The sequence below is a fragment of the Tachypleus tridentatus genome, unplaced genomic scaffold (genome assembly GCF_004210375.1).
Source record: "Tachypleus tridentatus isolate NWPU-2018 unplaced genomic scaffold, ASM421037v1 Hic_cluster_1, whole genome shotgun sequence".
In the NCBI taxonomy this organism is placed as follows: domain Eukaryota; kingdom Metazoa; phylum Arthropoda; class Merostomata; order Xiphosura; family Limulidae; genus Tachypleus; species Tachypleus tridentatus.
The window spans coordinates 10,596,356-10,619,167 of record NW_027467777.1 but is presented as its reverse complement, the minus strand read 5'-3'; the positions used below and the strand labels follow the sequence as shown (position 1 = coordinate 10,619,167).

At 35.1% G+C, this 22,812-nt stretch overlaps 1 protein-coding gene across 1 annotated transcript in view; it reads left to right on the top strand.

Annotated features, from left to right (window-relative positions):
• LOC143242023 (lachesin-like) overlaps window positions 1–22,812 on the top strand; it is an 88,675-nt gene that overhangs the window by 24,788 nt on the left and 41,075 nt on the right. Inside the window, exons 4-5 of the mRNA XM_076485365.1 lie at window positions 11,336–11,464; window positions 12,424–12,485. Of these exons, the coding sequence (XP_076341480.1) occupies window positions 11,336–11,464; window positions 12,424–12,485 (191 nt within the window). The remainder of the gene's footprint in view (window positions 1–11,335; window positions 11,465–12,423; window positions 12,486–22,812) is intronic.

Below are 22,812 nucleotides of genomic sequence, written 5' to 3'. Positions count from 1 at the left end.
TCTCAGATTATTAACAGTATGAATCCGGTATGCCTCAGATTATTAATAGTATGAATCCGGTATGTCTCAGATTATTAACAGTATGAATCCGGTATGCCTCAGATTATTAACAGTATGAATCCGGTATGCCTCAGATTATTAACAGTATGAATCCGGTATGCTTCATATTATTAACAGTATGAATCCAGTAAGTCTCAGATTATTAACAGTATGAATCCGGTATGCCTCAGATTATTAACATGTTGAATCCATTATGCCTCAGATTATTAACAGTATGAATCCGTTATGCCTCAGATTATTAACAGTTTGAATCCGGTGTGCCTCAGATTATTAACAGTGTGAACCCGGTATGCCTCAGATTATTAACAGTATGAATCCGGTATGTCTCAGATTATTAACATGTTGAATCCGGTATGCCTCATATTATTAACAGTATGAATCCGGTATGTCTCAGATTATTAACAGTATGAATCCGTTATGCCTCAGATTATTAACAGTTTGAATCCGGTATGCCTCAGATTATTAACAGTATGAATCCGGTATGCCTCAGATTATTAACAGTTTGAATCCGGTGTGCCTCAGATTATTAACAGTGTGAACCCGGTATGCCTCAGATTATTAACAGTATGAATCCGGTATGTCTCAGATTATTAACATGTTGAATCCGGTATGCCTCATATTATTAACAGTATGAATCCAGTATGCCTCAGATTATTAACAGTATGAATCCGGTATGTCTCAGATTATTAACAGTATGAATCCGTTATGCCTCAGATTATTAACAGTATGAATCCGGTATGCCTCAGATTATTAACAGCATGAATCCAGTATGCCTGAGATTATTAACAGTATGAATCCGGTATGCCTCAGATTATTAATAGTATGAATCCGGATGTCTCAGATTATTAACAGTATGAATCCGGTATGCCTCAGATCATTAACAGTATGAATCCGGTATGCCTCAGATTATTAACAGCATGAATCCGGTATGCTTCATATTATTAACAGTATGAATCCAGTAAGTCTCAGATTATTAACAGTATGAATCCGGTATGCCTCAGATTATTAACAGTATGAATCCGTTATGCCTCAGATTATTAACAGTTTGAATCCGGTATGCCTCAGATTATTAACAGTTTGAACCCGGTATGCCTCAGATTATTAACAGTATGAATCCGGTATGTCTCAGATTATTAACATGTTGAATCCGGTATGCCTCAGATTATTAACAGTATGAATCAGGTATGTCTCAGATTATTAACAGTATGAATCCGTTATGCTTCAGATTATTACAGTTTGAATCCGGTATGCCTCAGATTATTAACAGTTTGAAACCGGTATGCCTCAGATTATTAACAGTTTGAATCCGGTATGCCTCAGATTATTAACAGTATGAATCCGGTATGCCTCAGATTATTAACAGTATGAATCCGGTATGCCTCAGATTTTTAACATGTTGAATCCAGTATGCTTCAGATTATTAACAGTATGAATCCGGTATGCCTCAGATTATTAACAGTATGAATCAGGTATGCCTCAGATTATTAACAGCATGAATCCAGTATGCCTCAGATTATTAACAGTATGAATCCGGTATGTCTCAGATTATTAACAGTATGAATCCGGTATGCCTCAGATTATTAATAGTATGAATCCGGTATGTCTCAGATTATTAACAGTATGAATCCGGTATGCCTCAGATTATTAACAGTATGAATCCGGTATGCCTCAGATTATTAACAGTATGAATCCGGTATGCTTCATATTATTAACAGTATGAATCCGGTAAGTCTCAGATTATTAACAGTATGAATCCGGTATGCCTCAGATTATTAACATGTTGAATCCGGTATGCCTCAGATTATTAACAGTATGAATCCGGTATGTCTCAGATTATTAACAGTATGAATCCATTATGCCTCAGATTATAAACAGTTTGAATCCGGTATGCCTCAAATTATTAACAGTATGAATCCGGTATGCCTCAGATTATTAACAGTTTGAATCCAGTATGCCTCAGATTATTAACAGTATGAATCTGGTATGTCTCACATTATTAACAGTATGAATCCGGTATGTCTCAGATTATTAACAGTATGAATCCGGTATGCCTCAGATTATTAATAGTATGAATCCGGTATGTCTCAGATTATTAACAGTATGAATCCGGTATGCCTCAGATTATTAACAGTATGAATCCGGTATGCCTCAGATTATTAACAGTATGAATCCGGTATGCTTCATATTATTAACAGTATGAATCCGGTAAGTCTCAGATTATTAACAGTATGAATCCGGTATGTCTCAGATTATTAACAGTATGAATCCGTTATGCCTCAGATTATTAACAGTTTGAATCCGGTGTGCCTCAGATTATTAACAGTTTGAACCCGGTATGCCTCAGATTATTAACAGTATGAATCCGGTATGTCTCAGATTATTAACATGTTGAATCCGGTATGCCTCAGATTATTAACAGTATGAATCAGGTATGTCTCAGATTATTAACAGTATGAATCCGTTATGCTTCAGATTATTACAGTTTGAATCCGGTGTACCTCAGATTATTAACAGTTTGAAACCAGTATGCCTCAGATTATTAACAGTTTGAATCCGGTATGCCTCAGATTATTAACAGTATGAATCCGGTATGCCTCAGATTATTAACAGTATGAATCCGGTATGCCTCAGATTATTAACAGTTTGAATCCGGTACGCCTCAGATTTTTAACATGTTGAATCCGGTATGCTTCAGATTATTAACAGTTTGAATCCGGTATGCCTCAGATTTTTAACATGTTGAATCCGGTATATCTCAGATTATTAACAGTATGAATCTGGTATGTCTCAGATTATTAACAGTATGAATCCGGTATGCCTCAGATTATTAACATTTTGAATCCGGTATGCCTCAGATTATTAACAGTATGAATCCGGTATGTCTCACATTATTAACAGTATGAATCCGGTATGCCTCATATTATTAACAGTATGAATCCGGTATGCGTCAGATTATTAACAGTATGAATCCGATATGTCTCAGATTATTAATAGTATGAATCCGGTATGTCTCAGATTATTAACAGTATGAATCCGGTATGCCTCAGATCATTAACAGTATGAATCCAGTATGCCTCAGATTATTAACAGTATGAACCCGGTATGCTTCATATTATTAACAGTATGAATCCAGTAAGTCTCAGATTATTAACAGTATGAATCCGGTATGCCTCAGATTATTAACATGTTGAATCCATTATGCCTCAGATTATTAACAGTATGAATCCGTTATGCCTCAGATTATTAACAGTTTGAATCCGGTGTGCCTCAGATTATTAACAGTGTGAACCCGGTATGCCTCAGATTATTAACAGTATGAATCCGGTATGTCTCAGATTATTAACATGTTGAATCCGGTATGCCTCATATTATTAACAGTATGAATCAGGTATGTCTCAGATTATTAACAGTATGAATCCGTTATGCTTCAGATTATTACAGTTTGAATCCGGTGTACCTCAGATTATTAACAGTTTGAAACCGGTATGCCTCAGATTATTAACAGTTTGAATCCGGTATGCCTCAGATTATTAACAGTATGAATCCAGTATGACTCAGATTATTAATAGTATGAATCCGGTATGTCTCAGATTATTAACAGTATGAATCCGGTATGCCTCAGATTAATAACAGTTTGAATCCGGTATGCCTCATATTATTAACAGTATGAATCCGGTATGCCTCAGATTATTAACAGTATGAATCCGGTATACCTCAGATTATTAACAGTTTGAATCCGGTACGCCTCAGATTTTTAACATGTTGAATCCGGTATGCCTCAGATTATTAATAGTATGAATCCGGTATGCCTCAGATTATTAACAGTTTGAATCCGGTATGCTTCAAATTTTTAACATGTTGAATCCGGTATGCCTGAGATTTTTAGCATGTTGAATCCAGTATGCCTCAGATTATTAACAGTATGAATCCGGTATGCCTCAGATTATTAACAGTATGAATCCGGTATGCCTCAGATTAATAACAGTATGAATCCGGTATGCCTCAGATTAATAACAGTATGAATCCGGTATGCCTCAGATTATTAACAGTATGAATCCGGTATGTGTCAGATTATTAACAGTATGAATCCGGTATGCCACAGATTATTAATAGTATGAATCCGGTATGTCTCAGATTATTAACAGTATGAAACCGGTATGCCTCAGATTATTAACAGTATGAATCTGGTATGCCTCAGATTATTAACAGTATGAATCCGGTATGCTGCATATTATTAAAAGTATGAATCCGGTAAGTCTCAGATTATTAACAGTATGAATCCGGTATGCCTCAGATTTTTAACATGTTGAATCCGGTATGCCTCAGATTTTTAACATGTTGAATCCAGTATGCTTCAGATTATTAACAGTATGAATCCGGTATGCCTCAGATTATTAACAGCATGAATCCAGTATGCCTCAGATTATTAACAGTATGAATCCGGTATGTCTCAGATTATTAACAAAATGAATCCGGTATGCCTCAGATTATTAATAGTATGAATCCGGTATGTCTCAGATTATTAACAGTATGAATCCGGTATGCCTCAGATTATTAACAGTATGAATACGGTATGCCTCAGATTATTAACAGTATGAATCCGGTATGTCTCAGATTATTAACAGTATGAATCCGGTAAGTCTCAGATTATTAACAGTATGAATCCGGTATGCCTCAGATTATTAACAGCATGAATCCGGTATGCCTCAGATTATTAACAGTATGAATCCGGTATGTCTCAGATTATTAACAGTATGAATCCGTTATGCCTCAGATTATTAACAGTATGAATCCGGTATGCCTCAGATTATTAACAGCATGAATCCAGTATGCCTGAGATTATTAACAGTATGAATCCGGTATGTCTCAGATTATTAACAGTATGAATCCGGTATGCCTCAGATTATTAATAGTATGAATCCGGTATGTCTCAGACTATTAACAGTATGAATCCGGTATGCCTCAGATTATTAACAGTATGAATCCGGTATGCCTCAGATTATTAACAGTATGAATCCGGTATGATTCATATTATTAACAGTATGAATCCGGTAAGTCTCAGATTATTAACAGTATGAATCCGGTATGCCTCAGATTATTAACATGTTGAATCCGGTATGCCACAGATTATTAACAGTATGAATCCGGTATGTCTCAGATTATTAACAGTATGAATCCGTTATGCCTCAGATTATTAACAGTTTGAATCCGGTATGCCTCAGATTATTAACAGTATGAATCTGGTATGCCTCAGATTATTAACAGTTTGAATCCAGTATGCCTCAGATTATTAACAGTATGAATCTGGTATGTCTCACATTATTAACAGTATGAATCCGGTATGTCTCAGATTATTAACAGTATGAATCCGGTATGCCTCAGATTATTAATAGTATGAATCCGGTATGTCTCAGATTATTAACAGTATGAATCCGGTATGCCTCAGATCATTAACAGTATGAATCCGGTATGCCTCAGATTATTAACAGTATGAATCCGGTATGCTTCATATTATTAACAGTATGAATCCAGTAAGTCTCAGATTATTAACAGTATGAATCCGGTATGCCTCAGATTATTAACAGTATGAATCCGTTATGCCTCAGATTATTAACAGTTTGAATCCGGTGTGCCTCAGATTATTAACAGTTTGAACCGGTATGCCTCAGATTATTAACAGTATGAATCCGGTATGTCTCAGATTATTAACATGTTGAATCCGGTATGCCTCATATTATTAACAGTATGAATCAGGTATGTCTCAGATTATTAACAGTATGAATCCGTTATGCTTCAGATTATTACAGTTTGAATCCGGTGTACCTCAGATTATTAACAGTTTGAAACCGGTATGCCTCAGATTATTAACAGTTTGAATCCGGTATGCCTCAGATTATTAACAGTATGAATCCGGTATGCCTCAGATTTTTAACATGTTGAATCCAGTATGCTTCAGATTATTAACAGTATGAATCCGGTATGCCTCAGATTATTAACAGTATGAATCAGGTATGCCTCAGATTATTAACAGCATGAATCCGGTATGCCTCAGATTATTAACAGTATGAATCCGGTATGTCTCAGATTATTAACAGTATGAATCCGGTATGCCTCAGATTATTAATAGTATGAATCCGGTATGTCTCAGATTATTAACAGTATGAATCCGGTATGTCTCAGATTATTAACAGTATGAATCCGGTATGCCTCAGATTATTAACAGTATGAATCCGGTATGCCTCAGATTATTAACAGTATGAATCCGGTATGCTTCATATTATTAACAGTATGAATCCGGTAAGTCTCAGATTATTAACAGTATGAATCCGGTATGCCTCAGATTATTAACATGTTGAATCCGGTATGCCTCAGATTATTAACAGTATGAATCCGGTATGTCTCAGATTATTAACAGTATGAATCCGTTATGCCTCAGATTATTAACAGTTTGAATCTGGTACGCCTCAAATTATTAACAGTATGAATCCGGTATGCCTCAGATTATTAACAGTTTGAATCCAGTATGCCTCAGATTATTAACAGTATGAACCTGGTATGTCTCACATTATTAACAGTATGAATCCGGTATGTCTCAGATTATTAACAGTATGAATCCGGTATGCCTCAGATTATTAACAGTATGAATCCGTTATGCCTCAGATTATTAACAGTTTGAATCCGGTGTGCCTCAGATTATTAACAGTTTGAACCCGGTATGCCTCAGATTATTAACAGTATGAATCCAGTATGACTCAGATTATTAATAGTATGAATCCGGTATGTCTCAGATTATTAACAGTATGAATCCGGTATGCCTCAGATTAATAACAGTTTGAATCCGGTATGCCTCATATTATTAACAGTATGAATCCGGTATGCCTCAGATTATTAACAGTATGAATCCGGTATACCTCAGATTATTAACAGTTTGAATCCGGTACGCCTCAGATTTTTAACATGTTGAATCCGGTATGCCTCAGATTATTAATAGTATGAATCCGGTATGCCTCAGATTATTAACAGTTTGAATCGGTATGCTTCAAATTTTTAACATGTTGAATCCGGTATGCCTGAGATTTTAGCATGTTGAATCCAGTATGCCTCAGATTATTAACAGTATGAATCCGGTATGCCTCAGATTATTAACAGTATGAATCCGGTATGCCTCAGATTAATAACAGTATGAATCCGGTATGCCTCAGATTAATAACAGTATGAATCCGGTATGCCTCAGATTATTAACAGTATGAATCCGGTATGTGTCAGATTATTAACAGTATGAATCGGTATGCCACAGATTATTAATAGTATGAATCCGGTATGTCTCAGATTATTAACAGTATGAAACCGGTATGCCTCAGATTATTAACAGTATGAATCTGGTATGCCTCAGATTATTAACAGTATGAATCGGTATGCTGCATATTATTAAAAGTATGAATCGGTAAGTCTCAGATTATTAACAGTATGAATCCGGTATGCCTCAGATTTTTAACATGTTGAATCCGGTATGCCTCAGATTTTTAACATGTTGAATCCAGTATGCTTCAGATTATTAACAGTATGAATCCGGTATGCCTCAGATTATTAACAGCATGAATCCGGTATGCCTCAGATTATTAACAGTATGAATCCGGTATGTCTCAGATTATTAACAAAATGAATCCGGTATGCCTCAGATTATTAATAGTATGAATCCGGTATGTCTCAGATTATTAACAGTATGAATCCGGTATGCCTCAGATTATTAACAGTATGAATCCGGTATGCCTCAGATTATTAACAGTATGAATCCGGTAAGTCTCAGATTATTAACAGTATGAATCCGGTAAGTCTCAGATTATTAACAGTATGAATCCGGTATGCCTCAGATTATTAACAGCATGAATCCAGTATGCCTCAGATTATTAACAGTATGAATCCGGTATGTCTCAGATTATTAACAGTATGAATCCGTTATGCCTCAGATTATTAACAGTATGAATCCGGTATGCCTCAGATTATTAACAGCATGAATCCAGTATGCCTGAGATTATTAACAGTATGAATCCGGTATGTCTCAGATTATTAACAGTATGAATCGGTATGCCTCAGATTATTAATAGTATGAATCCGGTATGTCTCAGACTATTAACAGTATGAATCCGGTATGCCTCAGATTATTAACAGTATGAATCCGGTATGCCTCAGATTATTAACAGTATGAATCGGTATGATTCATATTATTAACAGTATGAATCGGTAAGTCTCAGATTATTAACAGTATGAATCCGGTATGCCTCAGATTATTAACATGTTGAATCCGGTATGCCACAGATTATTAACAGTATGAATCCGGTATGTCTCAGATTATTAACAGTATGAATCCGTTATGCCTCAGATTATTAACAGTTTGAATCCGGTATGCCTCAGATTATTAACAGTATGAATCTGGTATGCCTCAGATTATTAACAGTTTGAATCCAGTATGCCTCAGATTATTAACAGTATGAATCTGGTATGTCTCACATTATTAACAGTATGAATCCGGTATGTCTCAGATTATTAACAGTATGAATCCGGTATGCCTCAGATTATTAACAGTATGAATCCGGTATGTCTCAGATTATTAACAGTATGAATCCGGTATGCCTCAGATCATTAACAGTATGAATCCGGTATGCCTCAGATTATTAACAGTATGAATCCGGTATGCTTCATATTATTAACAGTATGAATCCAGTAAGTCTCAGATTATTAACAGTATGAATCCGGTATGCCTCAGATTATTAACAGTATGAATCCGTTATGCCTCAGATTATTAACAGTTTGAATCCGGTGTGCCTCAGATTATTAACAGTTTGAACCCGGTATGCCTCAGATTATTAACAGTATGAATCCGGTATGTCTCAGATTATTAACATGTTGAATCCGGTATGCCTCATATTATTAACAGTATGAATCAGGTATGTCTCAGATTATTAACAGTATGAATCCGTTATGCTTCAGATTATTACAGTTTGAATCCGGTGTACCTCAGATTATTAACAGTTTGAAACCGGTATGCCTCATATTATTAACAGTTTGAATCCGGTATGCCTCAGATTATTAACAGTATGAATCCGGTATGCCTCAGATTTTTAACATGTTGAATCCAGTATGCTTCAGATTATTAACAGTATGAATCCGGTATGCCTCAGATTATTAACAGTATGAATCAGGTATGCCTCAGATTATTAACAGCATGAATCCAGTATGCCTCAGATTATTAACAGTATGAATCCGGTATGTCTCAGATTATTAACAGTATGAATCCGGTATGCCTCAGATTATTAATAGTATGAATCCGGTATGTCTCAGATTATTAACAGTATGAATCCGGTATGTCTCAGATTATTAACAGTATGAATCCGGTATGCCTCAGATTATTAACAGTATGAATCCGGTATGCCTCAGATTATTAACAGTATGAATCCGGTATGCTTCATATTATTAACAGTATGAATCCGGTATGTCTCAGATTATTAACAGTATGAATCCGGTATGCCTCAGATTATTAACATGTTGAATCCGGTATGCCTCAGATTATTAACAGTATGAATCCGGTATGTCTCAGATTATTAACAGTATGAATCCGTTATGCCTCAGATTATTAACAGTTTGAATCTGGTATGCCTCAAATTATTAACAGTATGAATCCGGTATGCCTCAGATTATTAACAGTTTGAATCCAGTATGCCTCAGATTATTAACAGTATGAATCTGGTATGTCTCACATTATTAACAGTATGAATCCGGTATGTCTCAGATTATTAACAGTATGAATCCGGTATGCCTCAGATTATTAACAGTATGAATCCGTTATGCCTCAGATTATTAACAGTTTGAATCCGGTGTGCCTCAGATTATTAACAGTTTGAACCCGGTATGCCTCAGATTATTAACAGTATGAATCCGGTATGTCTCAGATTATTAACATGTTGAATCCGGTATGCCTCAGATTATTAACAGTATGAATCAGGTATGTCTCAGATTATTAACAGTATGAATCCGTTATGCTTCAGATTATTACAGTTTGAATCCGGTGTACCTCAGATTATTAACAGTTTGAAACCAGTATGCCTCAGATTATTAACAGTTTGAATCCGGTATGCCTCAGATTATTAACAGTATGAATCCGGTATGCCTCAGATTATTAACAGTATGAATCCGGTATGCCTCAGATTATTAACAGTTTGAATCCGGTACGCCTCAGATTTTTAACATGTTGAATCCGGTATGCTTCAGATTATTAACAGTTTGAATCCGGTATGCCTCAGATTTTTAACATGTTGAATCCGGTATATCTCAGATTATTAACAGTATGAATCTGGTATGTCTCAGATTATTAACAGTATGAATCCGGTATGCCTCAGATTATTAACAGTTTGAATCCGGTATGCCTCAGATTATTAACATTTTGAATCGGTATGCCTCAGATTATTAACAGTATGAATCCGGTATGTCTCACATTATTAACAGTATGAATCCGGTATGCCTCATATTATTAACAGTATGAATCCGGTATGCGTCAGATTATTAACAGTATGAATCCGATATGTCTCAGATTATTAACAGTTGGAATCCGGTATGCCTCAGATTTTTAACATGTTGAATCCGGTATGTCTCAGATTATTAACAGTGTGAATTCGGTATGTCTCAGATTATTAACAGTATGAATCCGGTATGCCTCAGAATATTAATAGTATGAATCCGGTATGTCTCAGATTATTAACAGTATGAATCCGGTATGCCTCCGATTATTAACAGTATGAATCCGGTATGCCTCAGATTATTAACAGTTTGAATCCGGTGTGCCTCAGATTATTTGTATTGTTTCACTTTCTCTATATTTACCTCTTCAAGAAACAGTAAACCAGCGTGTCGTAGTAACTGTCTACAGTTTGAGTGCTCATGTTTTATTTTATGGATAAATGTAGGTATAAAACGTGATGACTTGCTCTCTAATGTAACCTTTCTTATCTATACGTCCCTTAAAGTTAAGGTGGTAATTAGCACAATCACAATTACCATTGATACTGGACTTAAACTGCTATCAACGTCATACTAATATGTAGAAACACTGAATTAAACTTACGGATATAGATGTAAAGTACAAAAACCAGGGATCAGTTTATCTACAGATCTCGTTCAAATATGTGTGGCTAGAGAAGGAATAAACATAGCTGTATTTTTTGTGTGTGTAAGTCAGATTATTTTTACTTGAAGATAAAGTGAAACCGTTAAAATATTTCAGATTCCAATCTTGTCAGCGAAAGCCTGAGTCTGGTCCACGTAAACCGTAGTTACAATGGAGCATACTTGTGTATAGCGATTAATGGAGTGCCAACTTCAGTGAGCCAAAGAATCTTATTACAGGTCCATTGTAAGTATTGTAAACAAAACTTGTAGTTAAAACAAACCACACTTCTCACACGCAATAGGGTTTGGAATCATATGACCTCAGATGTATTTTTATTTACTATTTTAAAAGCCTGGATCGAAGCTCTTTCCAATGTAAATAGAAAAATATAGCTTTTAAGTATCATTCTTAAATTTGTAGTTTCTAGACTAGAATAAAAGAGAGGAAACAATATAATGTAGGTTTCTTAAAAGTTAATTTTTCTATAGACTAGAGTATAATTAATACTAGGTATTACTACCATACCAACTACTGTAACATTGCTACCATATAAAACTACAGTTAATGTTACTACCATACCAACTACTGTTAACATTAGTACCTTATAAAACTACAGTTGATATTAATACCCTACAAAACTACAGTTAATATCACTACCACACCAACTATTGTTAATATTACTACTTTACCAGCTACTATTAATATTACTACCATACAAAACTGCAGTTAATATTATTACCACACAAACTAATGTTATTATTACTACTCTACAAAATTGCACATAATAATACTTTCATACAAAACTACTCTTAATATTAATACCGTACAAATCCACAGTTAATATTACTACCACACCAAATAATGTTAATATTACTACTGTACAAAACTACTGTTAATTTTACTACCATACAAAACTACAGTTAATGTTACTACCATACAAAACTACTCTCACATTACTACCACACATTAATATTATACTAACTAGTATTAACATTACTGCCACACAAACTACAATTAATATTACTGTCATACCATACTACTGTTTCGTCCATCTCCATCTAAAACCTGATATTAGAGAAGAAGGCAGATATGTCAACAACAACAAAAAAGGAAGTCCTGTTCAACCTTTTTAATCTGGAGATAAGTACTTCCGCTACTAAATGTAAGTATCTTTTTTTAGTAAAATAACTGTTCATCTACAGTTCTTGTTGGCTTAGTCTCGGTACGTTCTTCAAGGGTATCATCTTTTGAACTAACCTTTGTGGTGATTGGTTCACTGGATTAAAGTAACTCTACCTTATTCTATGTACATTGTCTGGAAGACGTTCTGATAAGTTCTAGCATTTTTCTTCTTTGTACATATTGCTATCTTGCTGGAAAAAAATATCTCGGAAAAGCTAGAGAATAATAAAGTGAAATGATGGCCTTGTCAGGGCGTTTGATAGGGAAACAAAACACAGTTTATAAAACTGGAAAATAAATCCCTTTTATGTTGCATGTCAAAGTGGGCGATTTTCTATTATCGTAAATCATTAACAGAATAAAGCCATTAGCTGATTATTAATATTTGTCATGAGACGGCGAACTAGGATGGTATTAGTGAAATGAAAGTAGGGTCTTTTCACAATGTAAGCGATCCAAATAACTGTTAAAGATATAATACCCTGTGTAGCAATTAGGTACCTGACTCTAAATCCCAAAAGATCGTACCTTGCAATGTGTTAATGTCTTCAAGAGGTCGTAATATTCAACCATTTCTATATACTATGATTCAATGATTGTAGCAAGAATTATTTGAATTATCATATGACTCAAATGTCTTACACTCGTTTTGATACAATGTGGCCAAAAGTGTTTGAAAATCGTGCGCCACAAGGATCGTGGTCGGCGAAGTTTCTAATGTCTTCAGATCGTGTTTTTTAGAACTACAATTCATGTCAAGAATTAGGATGTTCGATACAAATATAAGACACCAATTATATTCTTTTTATAGATGATTTATATAAGTGTATTAAAATTATATTTTTTATTTGGACGTGATACAGATGTAAATATTCATGTAAACCCGAATTAGAATAGAAACAAAATCATTTAATTATTAGAGCTTTGTTTGTTGGGTATATAATATTCGTAATTACTGTATTAATTTTGTAAACCATAACAGTTGAGTACATTACATTAAAACAATGCTTAACAAGCGAAACAAGTCACGTGACAAACACAACAGCTATAAAGTCGTAATCGAACGACATCTTTCAAACTACATTGTGACCTGGTTTGATGCCAAGAAGACACCTGTTAGAACTATATTGTGACCTGGTTTGATGCCAAGACAACACCTATTAGAACTACATTGTGATCTAGTTTGATGCCAAGATGACACCTGTTAAAAATACATTTTGACCTAGTTTGATGCTAATACGACACCTGTTAGAACTACATTGTGACATAGTTTGATGCCAAGGCGACACCTGTTAGAACTACATTGTGACCTAGTTTGATGCCAAGACGACACCTCTTAGAACTACATTGTGACCTAGTTTGATGCCAAGGCGACACCTATTATAACTACATTGTGACCTAGTTTGATGCCGATACGACACCTGTTAGAACTACATTGTGACCTAGTTTGATGCCAAGACGACACCTGTTGGAACTACATTGTGACCTGGTTTGATGCCAAGACGACATCTGTTAGAACTACATCGTGACCTAGTTTGATGCCAAGACGACATCTACTATAACTACATTGTGACCTAGTTTAATGCCAAGACGACACCTGTTAGAACTACATTGTGACCTAGTTTGATGCCGATACGACATCTACTAGAACTACATTGTGACCTAGTTTGATGCCAAGACAACACCTATTAGAACTACATTGTGATCTAGTTTGATGCCAAGATGACACCTGTTAAAAATACATTTTGACCTAGTTTGATGCCAAGACGACACCTGTTAGAACTACATTGTGACCTAGTTTGATGCCAAGACGACACCTCTTAGAACTACATTGTGACCTAGTTGATGCCAAGACGACACCTATTAGAACTACATTGTGACCTAGTTTGATGCCAAGACGACACCTGTTAGAACTACATTGTGACCTGGTTTGATGCCAAGACGACACCTGTTAGAACTACATCGTGACCTAGTTTAATGCCAAGACGACACCTGTTAGAACTACATTGTGACCTGGTTTGATGCCAAGACGACATCTACTAGAACTACATTGTGACCTGGTTTGATGCCAAGACGACATCTACTAGAACTACATTGTGACCTAGTTTGATGCCGATACGACATCTACTAGAACTACATTGTGACCTAGTTTGATGCCGATACGACATCTACTAGAACTACATTGTGACCTAGTTTGATGCCGATACGACATCTACTAGAACTACATTGTGACCTAGTTTGATGCCGAGACGACATCTACTATAACTACATTGTGACCTAGTTTGATGCCGAGACGACATCTACTATAACTACATTGTGACCTAGTTTGATGCCGATACGACATCTACTATAACTACATTGTGACCTAGTTTGATGCCGAGACGACATCTACTATAACTACATTGTGACTAGTTTGATGCCGAGACGACATCTACTATAACTACATTGTGACCTAGTTTGATGCTGAGACGACATCTACTATAACTACACTGTGACCTAGTTTGATGCCGAGACGACATCTACTAGAACTACATTGTGACCTGGTTTGATGCAAAGACGACATGTTTAGAAATACATTGTGACCTGGTTTGATAAATAGGAACGAACTTTTTGAGAAATAAACATCTTGAGACGGTTTGACAGGGTAATGAAAAACGTTATTATAAATGTATGATGTTTTTACAAGATAACGTCCTCTTCAGGTCATCCCAGTATGTCCAAGCGTGTTAAGGCGTTCGACTCGTAATACGAGGGTCGCGGGTTCGAAACCCGGTCGCACCAAACGTGCTCGCCCTCTTTTAGCCGTGAGGGCGTTATAATGTGACGGTCAATCCCACTATTCGTTGGTAAAAGAGTAGCTCAAGAGTTGGCGGTGATTGGTGATGACCAGCTGCCTTCCCTTTAGTCTTACACTGCTAAATTAGGGACAGCTAACGCAGATAGCCCTCGAGTAGCTTTGCGCGAAAATTAAAATAAAAGAACAAACAAACCTCTTCAGGTCCTTTATTATAAGATAATTATATATTTATGATATGTATTCTTCAGTACTCACTAAAGTCGTCTCCGAAAGTTCATTTGAGACAGTTTTTTGTTATGTATCTGGTATGATACTACAGTACTTTGAAAGACATATAACACCCCTTTCTGACCCAAATATTCATATGCTAAGAGTTGTTCAAATCGGTAATGAGAATTTCCAAACCTGAGATATTCCTTCTACATAACGACATGGAAACAACTGAATAAAAACCTACTTGGGTTATCAGGATCATCCAGAAAGAAACTTGGAGTAAGTCGTATTCCAGCCACGATAAAAAGTGTGATATTTCGTAAGAGACTAAAATCAATGAATTTAAAGGTCTGTGGCAAAGGCTGTTGACCTAACCCAGGCAACACGACGAAATACAATCAAGGAAGATTCCGTCTGGAAGAATGACACACGTCATATGTATACAAATGGCTTCTGTGACTTTTCAGATCAACCGCCTCATGTCTCAGAATGTTGGATAATAAAATGGAGTTTTATACTAGTCCATAGGCAAACACACTGATAAAGTCACCAAAAACAGCGACTATGGATGTATATTTGATTTTACTGTTGATACGGGTGGCTTGAAAACCGTCATCCTATTACACAGTATGTTTTATGGAAAGCCTTCAGAAAGGAGTAGTGTGCTTTGGATGTGACAACTTTACGACTGACCCGTTCGCATTTGATACTATGCTGCAAATCTATCGTCAAGAAACAAATTTGTCAGATAGAGGGCGATTAGATGAGCGAACATAGACTGTGACAGTGTGGTAAGATTTCAAATTATTTGCAGTATAACTTGCTCCGTCTTCATCAGTTATACACACTTCACCATTATTAGAGGCCTAATAGTAGTTCTTGGTCTGGTGACCCAAGCTGTGCTGGTTGTCTTTAAATAGGCAAAACTGTAGTTCACAATAGTCCACAACAAACTGTACAACCAATCAAACAAGCTACTGGGCCTCCACCTCGCAGACTTTATTTTAAATTTCACCTCTGGTGAGAAAGAAAAGAAACATTTATCACACACACACATATATGTATAGAATCATTAAACAGTTGGTCCAGTGTATAATACTAAATAATAAATTCAACGAAATACCGTATTATTGACCTAAATTAATTTAGGTTACGTGACGTAGCAAATCCCCCTTAAATATTAGGTAGTCTATTTTTATTTATATACAGTTAACTTAATTTAGGTTACTATGTGGTGACGAAGCAAACCCCCCTTAAATATTAGGTAGTCTATTTTTATTTATATACAGTTAAATTAATTTAGGTTACTATGTGGTGACGTAGCAAACCCCCCTTAGATATTAGGTAGTCTATTTTTATTTATAAACAGTTAAAATTATTAAAATATCAAAATAAGTTCAGGTCTGAGCATGCTACGTACTTAGAGTGTACATGAAAATCAACTGGTAGTGAATATAGATAATTAATTGTACTTTTCTTAACATTTTAATTCTGTGTTTGAAAATGCATTATTACATCAGTTTGGGACTCTCACGGTTAATGGTACTTTCGGTAGTTAATAAATCATGTCGGACTAAATCTATTGTGAACCTGTTTTTTACTAATTAATGAAAATCATTATTTTAAAATTTTAATCTAATCTTAATATTACATTGTCTGTGACGTGTGCTAAGTTATCTTTGTCGACTTTTGCTGAACAGACTTTTTACAGTAATTGTGTCTGTATAGTTTTAATAATAACAAAATACAATAATAATTATGACGTAATCAAATTACTCTTGTTTTTTTAAACAAACAAAAGTACAGAAGGAACTATAAGCGTTTTGGGGAATCGTAGCCCAGATTTTAGTTTTGTAAAGATATAAACGTCCCTTTGAGCCACAAGAAGACGATCATCCAACATTAACGGAATGAACATCTTAACTTTCCGCACTTATCAACGAAAAGTGTTACTTGTAAGATTTTATAAATGACAAAAAATATCTTTAAAATGTTTGTGTGTGTTTTCGTATAGCAAAACCACATCGGGTTATCTGCTAAGCCCACCGATGGGAATCGAACCCCTGATTTTAGGGTTGTAAATCTGTAGACTTACCGCGGCACTAGCTAGCGAGGGGCGTTAAAATATATCAAATAAAACGGAGTTGTTTTGGTTACGCGTTGTACAAATGAGAGAAATATAATGAAATTCATACAAACACTTGATAGTTTTTGCTATTTGATCTCATGTGGAATCTAGTCATAAGATAACATTTCACTATCTTTCAACCCACTTAATATACGTAGATATATACTTCTCAAGATGTACTAATATGGTACTATGCTAATAATAGCTTTATTAGGTAGAATTAATAATATTTCTGTAAGTATTTTGTTTGTCATGTGTTCTGCAATACACCAGGTGCTTTTTTTTAGACTGCGTGGTCAAGCATGACCTTTGTAGTGGGTCACTTCCTATTCTTGGAATTTTTAAATTATTGGAAGCACCTTTTCGTTCTTTAATTAGACAGTTGTAGACAATTTGGAAACTTCCAAATTACATTTTACAGATTTAATCTCTCATTCAGTTCACTTTGATATCACGCAGGAGCCATTTTTGAGTGCAGAAGATCTCATGACAAATAAAGATGTTTCAAAAAGGGTTACTGCTGTCTTAAGTTCCAGTGGTCTCTAGGATTTGGAATTGCATTCAAGAAACAGTAAAGGTGGACATAAGACATCAATGTGTAGCAAGTCACTATCTCCATCTAGAAACAGATTGCAAGTACCTGGTCTGAGACTCAGAAGACCAGTAGTCCAAACACTGAAAATACATGGAACATCTGCATTAGATACTGCCTGGACTTACATGAATGTGCACTCGAGTGTGGAGACAACCTAATGAGTGATATGCAGATTGTAACATGATAGAAGCTCACTGGTATGGATATGACTCAATGATGAATTGGTTTTGTATCAGTCTCGTTGGTCACACGTCATGCAAGATGCTGCTTTGGATACAATTGATACATTAATGAGATTCCGAAAGTTGTTTTAAGCCATGCGAAGAAGTCTTAGGTTCAACTTTTATTTTAATGGATGGAAATGCAAGATATAACAGGACTAGGATAGTTAATTAGTGTCTGATAGATGACATTATCTTCAGAATGGTCTGGCCAGCATCATGTCCACCTGATTCCTATTGAAAACTCTTAAGACAGACTGCCAGCAGCGGTAATATCAGCTAGCCCAGATCAGCCCACAAGTTTAGAATCGTCCTAGTTCAAAAACGGAAGAAGATACCATGATCCATAATATGCTGTCAAAACGTGAACATGTTTACGGAATGTGTCTACACTTTGACGTCATCAATACTGAAAAGAAACAGATGAAAAAAAAACAAGAAATTCAACCTTTGTTATGATATTTGCAGACATTACCAGAACTTGTGACTCAGTCATTACATAGACATTACCATAAAGGGAAACATTGCGCAGAATTGTAAAGTTCTAATGACCTATTGAAGGGATATTTAAAATACCATTTTGATGAACAATCCAAGCCATCCCTATATAAACCTGCCTGACATTATGTGTTTCTTTGTCTGTAAACTCCTTCCACAGTTTTGCAGGACCCAACTTAGTTTTGGGGCCAGATGAACCGGGATGTTTCTCTATTTATATAACGTAAGTCCCTAATAAGAAAGAAAAAAAGGGTGGATGAAACACACCTGGAAGGTTACCCAGATATGTTGAGACTTAGGAGTAAGTTTCCAGGGTCGCTGGGCCTGAATATAATACCATATGTTTTTTAATCAGGAAAATTTCTATTATGGTTAATTTGTCCTTTAACAGACGAAATTACATAAGGATCTTGAATCATGTTCAACTTAATTAGTAGCATCAATACTATATATTTTTAAGATCCTGTATTGGTTAACTTTGGTAAGCAGAAAGATAGGTACAAATAATATACATTCTACCACTATAAGAAGCCTGATTATGAAGAAGTCACTTTGCACAATGGGTGAGTAACTAATCAGTAACTCAGCTATATTACCCCACGATATTATTTATTGCACTATATCTAATTCATTTTATTTCTTCTCATGCTAACATTAAACTATCACTTTCGCTCCAACTTTCTAACTGCTGTAACTGAAGGACATGTTCGGTCACGTTTATTGTGATAATTTTGTAGCTGTGTTAGTTAATATGATAAGGGTTGTGATTGTAGGATTATAACACAGAATGTGACCATTTGTAGAATATATCATGTTATGTCATGACATAGTTTCTGACACCATATTAAGAGGAATTTGTGATATTTGGTATGACCTATTAATAATAGTGCTATTAACTAGAATGTTCTATTAACCTACGTTAATAATTATAAATATTGTCGATATGAGTGCCAAACTGTTTTATTATCCAGTTAATTTAACCTACGTTAATAATTATTAAACTGTTTTATTATCCAGTTAATTTAACCTACGTTAATAATTAAACTGTTTTATTATCCAGTTAATGTAAGCAATTATTTGTGTTAATGTTTCCCTATTTAAATAATTTGGTTTGGACAATATCAAGATAAGTTCATTATTCCTACATATCCACCCATTATTATTCGTTTGATTTTGCTGTTTACAAATTAAACCCAGAAATGTCTATTCACAAATAGCTCTTCCTGCATCTTTATGTTGTAATTATTTCCTGTTGTAATATGAACTCATACTATCATGTTTGTTTTTTTCGTTTCAAGTCTCACCTGAGGTGACGGTAGAAAACAAACAAGTAAACGTTCATCTCGGGGATACAGTCTTGTTGAGTGTCATATCGAAGCAATGCCTTTCCCAGATATTGTTTGGAAAAAAAATAACGGAAGAAACATTTCACCGGGAAAGAAGTGCGAAATAGATGTAGCAGTCAAAGATTACAAAATCCGAACAGTTCTTAGAATTAGAGATATCCAATCAACTGATTTGGGGACATACAAGTGCACTGCTGACAACAGTCTTGGTAATGCAGAGGGAGAGATTCAAATTTATGGTATTATTTTTTTCTACGTAACTTTATCAGTTAATTTATCCAAATTGTTCTCGCTAGTGTTACTTTTAACGAGTTCCCACATTCCTTTGTTAACTTGTTTAGTCTCACAACCCGAATATTTTTTCATCTATTAGTGTATTTGTTTATAACGAGTTACAACTGCAGGATCCCCTCTGTTAGCTGAATCTCTGCGTGATGACGAGAAAACCCACTTCTAGAGAAAATTATGTACTTAAAAACGGCTGGTATGGATAGAGAAAGCACTATGTAGAGGAGCAAACAACGTTTCGACCTTCTTTGGTCATCGTCAGGTTCGGAAAGAAAGAATGGGTTACTGACCGGTAGCTGACCACATGTTTGATGGCGGGTGTGTAATTAAGTGTAGGAATGTAGAGGGCGTGCTTAGATGTTGGATATATTTATTAATATAGATATAAAGGTGTTCGTTTGTATTGGTTTATTTTGGGCTTGAGTTGTTGTTTAGGTAAGGCTTCCTTTAATTTTGCCAAATAATGTGTACAAAACACACATATACATTTGTTTTGTACGAAAAATGTGGTTTTGGAATAATATTTTACAAATCAGATCGACGCTTAGTTCAGACAATTTCTTTGTACACTGTGTAAAGTTGTGACTCGTCATGTGCCGAAGGTAATAGAGGTCAAATTATTTGACTGTCCGAAAATGGTATGAAGCAATTGACGTTGACAGAACAGTGGGGCACCACCAAGTGTGATTTATTAAGAATCATGGGGCGTCATCAGACTACAGGAAACTTTGTTCCAGGAAAGTCTACTGGTAGATGTTCATAAACTACTGCCGGTTTGATCAGGTTAACACAACGTGTTCGAAAGAAGTCTTACAATAATTTATGTTCCGAATTTTATGAATACGTTCATCTCAGGGTGTTCAGAAGAACAATGAGTAGAAGACTAACAAAACAAAGTTATTTTGCAAGAAGTTCTAACTACAAATCAATATTAACCAAAATTGAACCTGTTACTATGCTACTTGGGCAAGACAGCATGTTAACTTTCAGTTAGGATATTGGAAACATGTAATAATTTCAGAGGAGTCCCGTTTCTAGTTTATCAAAACTGATAGGATACATGCTCCTCGTTTGCCTGGAGAACAAATCAGAAAAGACTATCTTTCCCATAGAGAACACACAGGAGGTGGTGCAGTACATGTTTGGGCAGCTATTTATCATGATTGAAAAGTTGCTTTTAATATTCTCCAAGTAAAGGTCACTTGCTTCTCCTTCAGACATTACAAGGGAAGATATTTATTTCGTATATTATGGCAAAGTTTAGCATTAACTTTGCGTTCCAAGATACTTATCTCGACCGGGTAGACATTACAAGATTGCTCTAGTCAACGAAGTCTCCAGATTGTAATCCTATTAAGAACTTTCGGATAGATTTGAGACTGAAAATTGTTAACAGCGACCTTAAACCAGCTTCTCTAGCTTAGTTGTCCCGCCATGTAGTAACTAATTAAGATGAAATTACGATGTATTACATCAATAACCTTATCGACATAATGCCACATGGAAAGTTATCAAAGTACAATAAAGACAAACCAAGTACTGGATCTTTAATATGAACTGATATCAGGTTATAGACGCTATCTATAACAATTTCATATTTATGTTATAATTTTTGTTGTTGTACTGTGTTCATAGATCCTGTTTTATTATACAAATTTCATACTTAGATGTTTAATAAAACATGCATTTCTTAGTTTGACAAAACCAACTATATTGGTATTCCATTTTAATAATAATGACCTTATTGTTACAAATTATGTAAATATTTTGCTCAATACTGTAGATGATATGTGGTATTAATACTATGATTTTTATAAAAGTAAGTAGCTATTTCGGTAAATTAATGATATCAGTATTTATGAAGATGAATGTGTGAGAATGTGGTGGTTGTAACACTGTGTATTAAAGGAAAGAAATACAAAGGAATCAGACATGAGTTCGAAAGAAAATTTTACAAGCTCGGTCCTATAGACAAGACAATCTGTAAATTGCTAATAAATTTAAAAAAATAGGATATTTTCATGATAAGCCAAGATCTGGACGTCCACGTGTCTCTGAAAAGGTTATGAATGCAATAAATGTTATGGATGAAGAACCACGTACGTCAGTTGACACTGACAAGTCAGGTAAACTTGGAATACACAGATTAACTGTCAACAAAATATTGAAATCACATTTGAGGAAGAAACGCTATTATATCTCAGGTGTTAAACGTGCTTAGATGAAGAAGATTATATCACAAGTGAAGTGTAATGTGTGTTGATCATCAGAAAGTGAAGTGTAATATGTGCTGATCACACAAGTGAAGTGTAATATGTGCTGA